Raw genomic sequence first — 12,568 nt, forward strand, 5'->3', positions numbered from 1 at the left:
CTTAACTTTTTTAAAGATTTGTGTCAAATTTAATGATGATCCATTAGAGTCTTATACACATGACTGTGGGAGGGTCTCATAAGATATAGAAAAGTTAAGTCTCACACCCATGTGATAACTTTTCTAGATATCTGTGCCAAATTTAATGGTGACTATTTGGGATCCTACACACATGGGTTTGGAAGGGTCTCATAAGATCATTACTCTTCTGATATTTTGAACTATTAACATCGAAGGGAGAGAAAGAGCTCGTGCTGATTTTGTGGAAGAAATAAATAATATGTTTTCTCCATGCATAATTCATACATGAAAAATGGTATCAAATGGAGTTGGGGACATAAGTGGAGTTGGGGACATAGGGGGAAATGTGTTTGTACTTGAGTTAGCTGTTAACGTTTGCAACTCTATATCTCAAGTTTGATTCTTATGGCTACACTATAAAAAGAACATAAAAAATATCAATTAAGGGATTGAAACCCTTTCACTAAAGAGGTCAAATGATTAAAATTTACATTTGAGGATTTGTTTTTAGATTTTTGTTTCAATTAGGTAGCTCATAAAAATACTTTAAAAATTTCCAAATTGCTTTTATTCGGGGTTGAGTAGAGGAAGCCCTAACAATTGGGGAATTTTGATAAATTTAAATTTATACCTGAAGGGATACTTTTGTCATTCCATTAAGGCCCATTTCGGAGAAAATTTATGAAGATGTCCCCAATTTTTGGGTTTCCCAATCCGGAAAATTTGAGGTACTTCTTAAAGAGGCACTTGGTTGAAGTAGAATTTTCAAAGCAAATACCCAAATGTAAATAGTGATCATGTAATCCCTTTAGTGATATCATGATGGATTAATAGATATTTTCTAAAAACAATTAAAAAAAGAAAAAGAAAAACCAAGTAGTTAGGGACATTTAAGAAGCCTGATTTACTCTGCGCAATGCGTGTTCTCCTTCCCAAATGTAACTTAGGAGTTCAAGAAACTAGCTTTGTAGCATTAACAACCATGCGCAGAAGTAATGTTGCACTAACTTCTCCCATATTTTGGATTTAAACGCTCTAGATTGGTGTTGCATTAACTAGGCGATTATTTCACACGAAATTCAGTCATAGTTCATGACAACAAAGTGGTAAACGCATAACAAATCCCTAAAATTTCTACTGAATGGCATTGAACTCCTGCTTAAACATTTTGAACATCACCATCGAAAGTTTTATGTAAATATGGAAAAATCCAATTTTATTATTTGAATTTAGAAATATTTCGATATATTTTAAAGTTTACACTCAAGTCCCGGTTTTTAAGAGTGAATTTTGTATTTTAATTTTATTTTATTTTCTATGCATTGGATTTAGCATAAATTTGGGGACTTCATACTTCGCATTATCTCACTCCATTAAAAAATATAAATTTTTTCAAAATAAATGAAATGATAAAAATACACCTAAATTTTGAATTTTGTAAGGGTCTTTTGTCATTTATAACCTAATTATATATTTAAATGCTTTCTTAATTGCGTTTGGTAAAAGATACATAGGATCAAAATTTGAGCTTAATCAGATATATTGAAAAATAAATTAAAATAAGATATTCCTGATAAAAAGTGGGACATAAATGTGAACAGAAATATATTATATTATTTTTAATTTTTTTAAAAAAATATACAAAAAGCTCACTAATATATTCCACAAGAAAAACATTTAGATTTCCGCCGATAATCAAATCCCCCAAACTCAAACCAGTTTCTTCCCACTTCCCATATTCCACAAGTCCATGCACACATAATGTAATCCGAAAAAAAAAAGGAAAATTCCCAAAACTCATTATTCCTCCACTATACAAACTAACCATAGTTTAAGACAAAAAACATTAAAAGCCTCTCCACCGCACTTCCACTCTTTAGATACAAAAAAGCAATTCCCTAAAAACAAAAAAATTGAGAGAGAGATAGAGAGAGAAAGAAAAGCAAGAAAAAACATTGACCTTGAAATTAAAAATTCAGCACCTATAATGGGGTGAGAAAGAGAACTGCCTTCGTCTAAGGCCAGGGGCAACAATGGAAATAAGGCCTCCAAGTGGTGGCTTCATCTTGGACCTGTACGCCACCTCATTGTATGGCGCCCTGTAATGCCTCAAAAACTTCTCAAAACCCTCCTCCTTTGCCCCACCACCTTGTGAGACCTCTTTCTTGAAAAAAGCTGCAATTTTTGGAGAAGTAAAAAAGGAATGCTTATTGTTGTTAATATGATTAGGTATGGGATTAATAAATCCCCTCTTCAACTCTTGTGCCAGTGGCTTCCCACGTGCGGCAGGTGAAGCAAAGGAAAACGATCGTGCATTGAGAGGTGAGACCAGAGCTGGGCCGAGAGACGTGGCATGATCCCGCTTGGATCCGACGGTGTCGAGGTACCATGGTTTGATGGAGGGGGAGGAGTAGAGAGGGGAGACAGTGAACGAGAAGCGCGAGGAGTGGCAAGCGCCGAGGCGGTTCGGGGTAGCGATGGCAGCCGCGGTGGAGGAAGGAGGGCAAAATCGGAATGAGGACGCGCGGGTTGGGAGGGAGGTGAAGGAGTCGTCTTCTTCAAAATCATCGGAGGAGATGATCGCTGTTTGAGTCCACAGGTCAACGAAGGGACGTGAACCCTGTTGTTGTGACATGACAGTTACAGTCATTGGTGATGTTATATAAGATTTGAATTGCGTAGCATGTTCCACTACAAAAATTTTAAGTTATTGGCGCAAGAACATTAAAGTCGCCCCTTTAAAAAAATATAAGGGATTTTATATTATGAGACCATTATTTGTTGCAAGGGGGTCATACTAGCTATTGTTCGTTAAATGTAAAATTAGATAGTTTGGGAAGTGACCAAATGGTACGAGAGATTTTGAGTATAGTGAATTACACTTTCAAAACTACCTTATTTGAAATCTGATGGACGATAATGAATATAAACTCTTTGTTTTAAAATTAAATGATTTCTTTATATACTTTTCCAAAATAGATAAAAGGTTTCCAAAACTGCATATCTCGTTTTAATAGTTATTAATACATAAGAGACCAACGTCATCATATTAAACCTCGGAATCCCTGATATGACAAGGAAAGGAACACCCTTGGCTGTTATCCATATCCTATATTTTAAAATTAATAAAAAGAAAAATCATCTAAATAACCGAAGATGAACTATTTAAAATTTCACCCAATTTCGCAAACGAGATATAAACAATTTGGCATTTTATCAATATTTTTTTATTTAATTTTAAAATACCCATAAAAAAATACATAGTGCCAAATAGCTAAAATTTTAATTTTAAATTTTAAATACATAGTGCCAAATAATGTAAAGTTTTTATTCACATTATTCATTTCAAGGGGCAAGTGGCAATTCCCTTGGCTTTGCTTTAGGCCCTATCCCGCAATGATAATAATGAAAGGAACGAACAGCTGAGATGTGGTGGGCCATTTCGTCATTGAAGAGGAGAGTAAAAGGTCAAAATGGTAAAAAAGTACCTTCCATAGATAGGAGAAGAGGGTCGGAGGATCAACGACAAATGCCTTGGCGAGGCGAGCAGGGTAGTGGTCGGACAGTATCTTGAGCGTGGCCAGCAATAAATTCAGGTACGTCGATGCCGATCTGAAAAAGCCTGCAAAAAAAAAAAACCCCAACCACGCCATTCATGTTTCTCTTATCTCATAATCATATCAACAATAGAGGGATGAAGCTCCCTGCTCCTGTCCCCTTGTCAGAACAACAGCACTCAGAGGAATACAAGTTTGAATATATATTATTAATAATTCGATAACAGAGAATAATTCAGAGCAACATGCCACCACTTCTCACATGCCGTAATAAGGTATAATAATAAGGAAAATGGTTTGATAAGCCCCACCTCATATCTCATCAAAAATTGTACTTCATGTAGAAAAACAGATGAATAGATCATCTCTTTCTTTTTAATGCATTTAAATAGATCATCTCAACTTGAATATTATGGTTGTGAAAAAAAATTGGATTTTAAATTCTAAAAATAATATATATTGCAATAAATCATCCGGACCATCCATTTTGTTCTAAAAATAAATGGTACAGATCCGCAAGATTTGTACTATTTTTTTTAATTTCAAATTTAATTATACGAATTGGAAATTAATTTTAAAGCGATCACGTGAATTTCCAATACTGAAAATGCTTTCCAAAATGGGATTTGAGGTAAGGCTTTATTTTGTTTACATAAAGCCTAGGACCTATAGAAATTTCCTCTAATAAATACATAATTGAACTTCTTACGTCTCTCTCGCTTTGTCACGATCCCAAAAAAACAAAACCCTATCTCTCTCTCTCTAAAACCACACACTCTCTCTCTAAAATCTCACCCGGATGTCTCTCTAGAAGGGTAAATAATTGACTTTTCTTGGACCCTTCTCTCTCTTGGACTGATTTTTCTGCCTCGAAAAGACACAAGGCTTCGATAATTTAGGGGGGTTTGGTACTTTTGGATCAGATGTGAAGTTTTTGAACCCTTTTCAAAATACACCACGCCTGCTTGACCATTTATCTTATAAGCCCAACCGCACTGCGCCACGATCCAGGGAGTAATCTTACGGGAATCACGAGAATATTCCATTGTAGAACAGAAGGAGTCGGTGCGTAAAAAATGGGGGATGTGAGAGTTTAAATTCTCAGAAAATGGAGAGGGGAAAGGAGAAATCACAGTGAGCTTACCAGCATCAAAGAGAAGAACAAATTGTTCAACGTTTTTCGACATTGATGCAATAGCCACCTCCAATGTGAACACCAGCAAACGAATATATCTGAAGAGTTTCAGAAACCAGTATCCGCCATTAAAACCAGTCGGAAAACACTAAAATGGAAGTACCATTCGTATCAGAAAAACTTCCCAATGGGAAGCTTCTTCGCTTACCTTTTCTGGGCGTGGAGTTTCTGATGATCCTGCTTAATCCTGAAAACCTAAACAAATAAACAACAGTCAAATTAATCCTCTGTTTCCTCTGCTTCTGAAAATGAAAAAACTTCTTTTATTATTTTTTTTCCTTTTTAATTTTACCATAACAGGTCGCCCTTCTTCATCTTGACCAGCAACATAAGCAGCTCCCTCTGCTAACTCGGCTGAGAATTCATCTGCTGTTAAATGATCTGTTTTTCCACAAAGTGATGCAAATTAAGTCAGAAGAGATCGATATTTTCAGGTTTTATCAAAGTGTTTGGAAGATTGAAGATTTCATTCTTTGAATAAATAAATTTTTTTCTCAAGAAAAGCGGAGAAGAGAATCACTGTGTAGCTTTTACAACTGCAAAGACCATGATTCTGAGGAGGAAACCTTTTGCTTTTTCTCTCTTTTTCTATTTTAACGGTTCTCTCTCTCTAATAAAAGCTCAGAAAGTAATATCCATGAAAAAAGCTTAAACGGCGATGGTACCTGTGCCAATACTTTCTCTCCAAGCGAGGCAGGCCTTTAACTGCTTCGCCGCCTTCTTCACACTATCGCCTTTCGCTTTTAGAAACCGTTCTATACATGTATCGTTACAGAACTTCTCCTGTCCACGAGTACAAAGCCATTAATACAGAGAGCAAGTACATTCTATTTTTGAAGCTTCGCTTCTTTATTGTTCCACGAATCTCAAAACGCTGAAGATATGTCATGGAAAAGCACTGTGAAATGCTTCTAAAGCTTCAGCAAAAACAAGTTCAGTGACATGAGATCACACATTGAAAACTGAAATCATCCAACCCAAAGCATTTTAGATTATAAATTAAAGAAACATAGATAATATATACAGTAATTTGTTATAAAATTTTGAACACAGAATGCATTTAGCGAGGACTTCAAAATAATTCAAAGGTGAGCAAGATTTACAGTGAAAATAATAAGAGAAAATCTGTTCTGCATCATTTGAAGACCGAGATTCCAGAGATGGTAAAGTCAATCGGAAAATATCAGATTGGAGATGAGAGTTCTCAGAATAGTGAGTGGAGTTTTAGTGAGAGAAAGAGAGGAGAGTAGGAAACCTGCTTCACAGTGAGTGGACCGTGTTTTTTCAGTATCTGAAGGACTGCTTTTACTCTCTCGCTCTGCTTCGGCTCTTTCCACCCCATCCCAAACTGCAAGCCTTCCACCTTATAATTCCATTAGAGAGAGAGATCACAGCTTCTTAACTTCTAGAGAACCAGACAAAGATCAAATAGTGAGAGAGAGAGAGCAGGGCACTGGCAATACTGTCGAAATACTGTGGAACTTGTAGAGAGAGAGAGCAGTGCACTGGCAATACTGTGGAACTTGTAGAGAGAGAGAGAAGCAGGGCACTGGCAATACTGTGAAGCTTGTAGAGAGACGGATCTTCCAGTTTGTGCGTTATTCAACTTGGAACTTCTGAGAAAACAACCTTTTTCTCCCTCTTGTAGAGAGAGAACATCTGTCTTCCTCTTGTAGAGAGAGAGATTTACAGATTGTTGCTTTTGCCGAGAGTATTAAACTGGCTTTGGACTGTGAAATTTTGGGGGCACAAGAGTCGATCACCAGAGTGACATTTTATAGGGCCGAAAGCGGGTACGTCCACTGACGGAAACCGTTATTAGTGGAGCACGTCGACTGACGGCTAGCGACCGAATCATCGCTATCTCCGTCAAATATCGCTGACGGCGGCGACCGAAGATTCTGAAACGGAAAACGTCGCCTGGTTTTCCCAACATTTATAACATACCCGTGGTCATCCTTAACTTTCTCATTTATGACGATTAATTCCCTCAAAGTTTCGAAAGTGCCCTTGTCGTTTCTTTTTATTTTTTAAGTGGTACTGGAAGTCTAGATTCTAGAACACTTTTGCCTTCTACAATTTTCAAAACGCATCCTTTCTTATTTTTAAACATTTTATATGGACTTATAGTACTAAGGTCTACTAAACTTAAAAAAATATACATTCATTGTCTTTTATGGCATTTTTTCTCATTCAACTTTTCCATAAACGCCATAGGAAATAAGTGCTGGAGAAACACATCAACGCAATGAAACAGACAACAAAAAGACATAGATAATATGCACAATGACAAGGAAATTTCAATTCTTAGAGTGAATAACGTAAAAAAAGATTCTTTTATTTTAATGTATGATACTAAAGTCTTGCACTGGGGATGTGAGATCATCTACTAAAATATTAAAAATAAATGTCAACTCTCTTTTGTGGCATTTCCTCTCTCATTCCACTCTTTCATGAACGCCTAGAAGATATCTCAAAAAATAAAAATTGTGAACGAAATGGAACAAAAAGTAAACTAGGCATCTCCTTTTATAGAGAGATTTAAGAATTATCCAAAAAATGGTCTATTTCAAGGGGATTTCTCTTTTTTATTTATTTACTTTTTTTCCACTTTGTTTTTTGTTTTTTCTGTAGTGCCCCTTTGTTTGGCACTGTTAGTGGCGAAGCTTTGGGCTTGTTGAAAATAAAATTCGGCACTCTAACTATTGAGCATTTTGTTTTTAGCATTGCCCAAAACAAAGTTCGGTACTTGGAGTGCCAAACTTGGCACTGAGCATGCTCAAAATGAAGTTGGGTACTTAGTGTCGAACTTTGTTTTGGGTACTGCACAAAATAAAATTCAGGACTCAGAGTGAATATAACTTGGGCATGAAGTTCGGACATTTCAGGAAAAAATGAACATTCTTGTAAAGTAAGAAACTTTTAAGATATTTTTTTAAATATCCCTAATAATAGGATATTTCTTATACCAGTGAAAAATGTGAAAATAAAATTATAAATTAAAAGAAATAACATTACCAAATTACCCCTATAAAATTTATGAATAATTTGGTAAATTAATTATTTTAATTATTATTTTTATATTTTTTATATGTATGATGGTGAGAAGTATGGACATAATAAATTTGAGTTTGATTTGACGTACATAAAAAAACATAGTTTTATGTTTTCATAAAAAAGGGCTTGATTGTGAAAGATGAATACATAAGATTTTAAATATTAAATATATGGCTGTTGTTTGAGTTTTTTTTTTTTGGGTAATTCAATAGGGAAGATAGGCCCCTACTTATTTTTTCAATAGATTGGAAGAGTTACATTTTGAAGGTGTTAATTGGTTTTCATTAGATTAGGAGAGTTACATTTTGGAGGGTTAATTGGTTTTCATTAGATTGGGAGAGTTACATTTTGAATGTATTAATTAGACGTATCAGTGGTAGGAATGGATAACATGATGTGGTTAGCTAGGTGTGGGGATGCTACCGACATGACCCCAAACCTCCTCTTAACCCCTAAAATACGATACTTATCAAAGTTAAATTTTAAGATTGTACAAGTTTACAATTTATCATCACACGACTCTTTCACTCTATTGTTTCCTAGAATTTCTCTCTTAGAGAAGCGTTCGAGCATTCATGATCAAAATTTATCCAAAAATGACCAAAATCTGTGTCCCTTTCGAAGTATCCCTTACTTGAAATCTATACCAAGGAAATTTAGAAAAGAAAACCTAAGGAAATATGATGAATAAACATTAAAGTAAATTATGAAATTTTTTTAATGTTAAACATTTTTATTTGTGTATCAAATTAACTATGAATTCTAATCAAAATAAAACTTACTAAAGTACCTATCTCACCCAAGTAGGCCTCTAAATATAGAAAACGAAATAGAAAATTACAAAAAAGGTTAAAAGATGCAAGATATATATAGAAGCTCAAACATCTAAATATGTAAATTTTTATTTAAATTTAATAATTTATTATATCTTAGAGGACTATAGAGAGAGAGAGGATGAGAGAGAGAGAGGTTGCCTCTCCTCTTCATGGATGTACCATGCCCATGCGTGGTGCAGCAGACATTCTGGGGATGTCGAGGTTTTTTGCAAAATAATATTGCAAAATATATATTTATTAACTCCAATCAATCACTTAAAAAATGCACAACATTACTCGTTTGCGGACATACGTTTTCTTTTTAGATTTCACACTAAGCGGACAGGGTCGAGGTATGCTGTCTTCACGATTCCCAAACATTGGAAAAAACCAAAGTCAAAATCCAATACGAATACAAAAATGTAGACCCCAAAAAGCAAGGCCTCGTCCTAATTCCCAACCTTATATTAATGAGACCAGCAACTCACAAGCTTGGGTTTAATATATTTTGGGTTTCCAAAGCCCAACCTTAAAACTTTTCCTCTATTAAATTCAAAAGTAATATCCTACTTCTCACTTCTTTCCTTTGTCTCTACTCCACCATAAGATTCTCCTTCATGTGTCTTGGTTGTCTTCCTTTTGAATTTCCTCCACTAACCCCTCTCACCTTCTCCCTTCAAATTCAAAAAGTGCTTAATTAGGACCATCATTTCGCTTTCAAATTTCAAATTTTCCATAGAGGAGAGAGAGGGGTCTGGCTTTGGGGGTACTAACATTATTATTAGCATGCAACTAAGGGTGGCAATGGGTCGGGCCAGAGTTGGCCTTGACGAGGCCCTTGCCCCCTTAGGGTTGGCCCTATTTGGACCAGGTTGGGTCCAAAGAAAATAAAAAAAGACTAAAAGAACAATGTATGAAATAAAGAGGGTCGGATCAGGCCGAACTAGGCTAGCCTTGGCCCTAGCTCAGCCCTCAAGCTATATTTTGTGGCCCAAACCCTACTTTTCTAGGATCGGGATGAATAGTTTAGGCCATTTGGCCGGGCCATTGCCAAACCTAAATGTAGCTAGGGGTAGCAATGGACCCGAACCCGACCTAGGACCCGGTGGTTATACCTGATAAGGGTGGATCTAGGTATGGGTCCAACATTTGGACCCGTGGGTCTGGTCTGGTTTGGTTGCAAAACCTAAACTTGAACAGTGTTTGGGTCTGGGTCCGTGTCCGTGTCTGTGTCCAGGTCCAATTGGATCGACCTGTACCGGTTCCTGACCCGTAAATTGTTGAAAATAAAATACTTCAAGCCCTATTTGTTTGTGTGTATTAAGGATCACATACAATAATAATTTGCAGCCATCTTTAGCTATTAACCAACAAATCATACGGCTTGAAATCTAATGGCAGGTGATTGTGACTTTTTTGCCAATATTATGGTTATATAATAGCAAAAAAAAGGCAAAGAATAAAAGAAGCTTATAGAGATGGTGGCAATAGACCCAACTAGATCTGGGACCTAATCGGATAGTCCCAAGACCCGACTGGTCGGGTCCGAGTCCGAGTCCAAAACCATGACCCAAATACATTCGGGTCTACCTAGACCCTGTAGACTCGACTCAGGCCCGACCCCTAGATACAACCACGCATAAGAGAGAGAGAGAGAGAGAGAGAGAGAGAGAGAGAGAGAGAGAGAGAGAGAGAGAGAGTGAGTGAGGGAGAGAGAGAGAGAGTGAGTGTGTGTGTGGGGGTGGACCGGCTTTAGGTAAACTCTAAATTATTGTTTATATATATATATATATATACACATATATATATATATACATATATATATGTATATATATATATATACATATATATATATATATATATATATATATATATATATGTATATATATATATATATATATATATATATATATATATATATATATATATGTATATATATATATCAAAGTAATGATCCTACGAGACCCTCCTGCACCTATGGGTGTAAGATCTCAAAGGATCACCATTAAATTTGACACATATATCTAGAAACGTTATCATATGGGTGTGGGACTTGACTTTTCTAAATATCTGTGCCAAATTTAATGGTGATACTTTAGGGTCTTATACACATGGGTGTGAGAGGCTATCATAGGATCATTACTCATATATATATATATATATATATATATATATATATATATATATATATATATATATATATATGAAAAATTCTTCTAAAACGCTTATAGGCGAAAATGAATAGTGATTTTGCCTACCCTCATCACCGTCCAAATTTTATCGCGTGGTCACGATTGTCCGGTAATATTTTATTTTTCATCTTTTTTCTACAAATTGAAATGGCCTGAAATTTGGAGGGTATGTATATCTTAATGAGGTGAATCTAATAAAAATATAAAAAAAATTATCCGTGAAAACTAATTGATCAAAATACCCTCAAAACTTTTTGGGGGTAGTTTGGTCATTTTTTCATGTAAAATATTTTTTTTTGTATTTTTCAAAGATTCCCCTATTTTTTTATGAATACACGCTCCCAATTTCAGGTCATTACAATTTGTAGAAAAAGTATGACAAATGAAATACTATCTGACAATCGTGACCGCCCGATGAACTTTGAACGGTGATGGGAGTAGGCAAAATCACTGTTCATATATATATATATCTATATATATATATATATATATATATATATATATATATATATATATATATATATATATGGGTTTGTCTAGAGTTAACAACCCCTTAAAATATAAAGGTTCAAGTTAGAAGGAGTTGTGATGGATGTATTTATCAAAACAATCATGTTTTTTTTATTAAAAAATTATTTAAATATGTAACTTTACCATCTAGCAATGACAAATTTAAAATTTTTACAAAAATACAATGGCAATTTGGAAGTTAGTATCCTGAAACTTTATTTGTAGAGTGCCTTTGCCTTTTAGTTAAAATTTCAAATTTACCCATTATGGAGATGATGAAAGTACCATTTGTCTTGTAGTAATATTTAGAAAATTGCCCCACCAAAGTAATTTTTTTTTAAAAATAAACTACAAAATAAATAAATCTATCTTTCACAACTCTCTCTATCTTGAACCTTTGTAATTTGAAGGGTTGTTTTAGATCATCCATATATATATATTAATTTGCAAAAAATCGTACAGTGGTTATGTGATATAATATAAAAAAACAAGCAATGATGCTAACTATTGACTATTTGCTGGGAAGAGTAGCAATATTGCTAGTGGTCCATCAAAAAGGAAAAATTCAAAATTTTCCTTGGTACGTTATCTGTCCTAAACAATCGACCCGAGTCTTAAATGATTATGGTGTTGTTTGCTTAAAAATTATTATCATCTCTCTCTTCTTATATCTAATTTAAACGGCTCATCGTTCTTTTAAGGGTCTACTTTGTACAGCTCAAAACAATCAAAGGACCACTTTGTGTAGCTGTAAACAATCAAAGTAAAGCAGATAATATCGAGTGTGAACATATATAACAACCTGCAAGTGCACGTGAAAGGACATAGCAACCTGCAAGTGCATGATTGTACACTAGAATTATATGGAAACTTTATTCTATAGATTTAACGACTATATATGCAAATTCATTTGTAAAAATCTATCATTGTAATATCAATTTGATTAACGCAGAGAAAGAAGGTTCTCACATCAAGAAATGTGGCTTCAATATTAGAAATATTTGTGATAGCTTTAAAATATATTTTCATATATAATTATAAAATTGAAAACTTCAAAAATAGTATAGATCGAGCAGATATATGAAAAATTGAAAAACTTGAAAATCAACGGTCCAAAATACGTTACAAGATGCACTATTTTTAAAACTTAAAATCTATTTTTTTTCTCATGTCCATACATCTTGATTTTGAGATGATCATTTCGAGGATATTTGGGCAACA

The 12,568-nt window shown here is 34.7% G+C and overlaps 1 protein-coding gene across 1 annotated transcript; it reads right to left on the reverse strand.

The window, feature by feature from the left end:
* Window positions 1–1,808: 1,808 nt before the first annotated feature.
* Window positions 1,809–6,525, reverse strand: LOC18448788 (uncharacterized). Its single transcript, XM_006858839.4, has 7 exons — window positions 6,029–6,525; window positions 5,439–5,556; window positions 5,066–5,154; window positions 4,922–4,968; window positions 4,723–4,811; window positions 3,510–3,643; window positions 1,809–2,641 (listed from the first exon to the last, which is right to left on the reverse strand). The coding sequence occupies exons 1-7, from the start codon at window positions 6,113–6,115 to the stop codon at window positions 1,997–1,999; spliced, it is 1,209 nt and encodes a 402-aa protein (XP_006858901.1). The 5' UTR covers window positions 6,116–6,525; the 3' UTR covers window positions 1,809–1,996.
* Between the last annotated feature and the right edge of the window lie 6,043 nt (window positions 6,526–12,568).

This window comes from Amborella trichopoda, chromosome 3 (assembly GCF_054954075.1).
Source record: "Amborella trichopoda isolate Santa Cruz 75 chromosome 3, AtrichopodaSantaCruz75HAP2 v2.0, whole genome shotgun sequence".
Taxonomy (NCBI): Eukaryota; Viridiplantae; Streptophyta; class Magnoliopsida; order Amborellales; family Amborellaceae; genus Amborella; species Amborella trichopoda.

What these genes read in the sequence shown, in the direction of transcription:
- LOC18448788 (XM_006858839.4), bottom strand. Translation starts at nt 6,115, where the DNA reads ATGGGGTGGAAAGAGCCGAAGCAGAGCGAGAGAGTAAAAGCAGTCCTT. An exon ending in GTCCACTCACTGTGAAGCAG is followed by an intron (nt 5,557 to 6,028) that starts GTTTCCTACTCT and finishes ACTCGTGGACAG; the next exon opens with GAGAAGTTCTGTAACGATAC. An exon ending in TCTTCTCCTATCTATGGAAG is followed by an intron (nt 2,642 to 3,509) that starts GTACTTTTTTAC and finishes TCACAACAACAG; the next exon opens with GGTTCACGTCCCTTCGTTGA.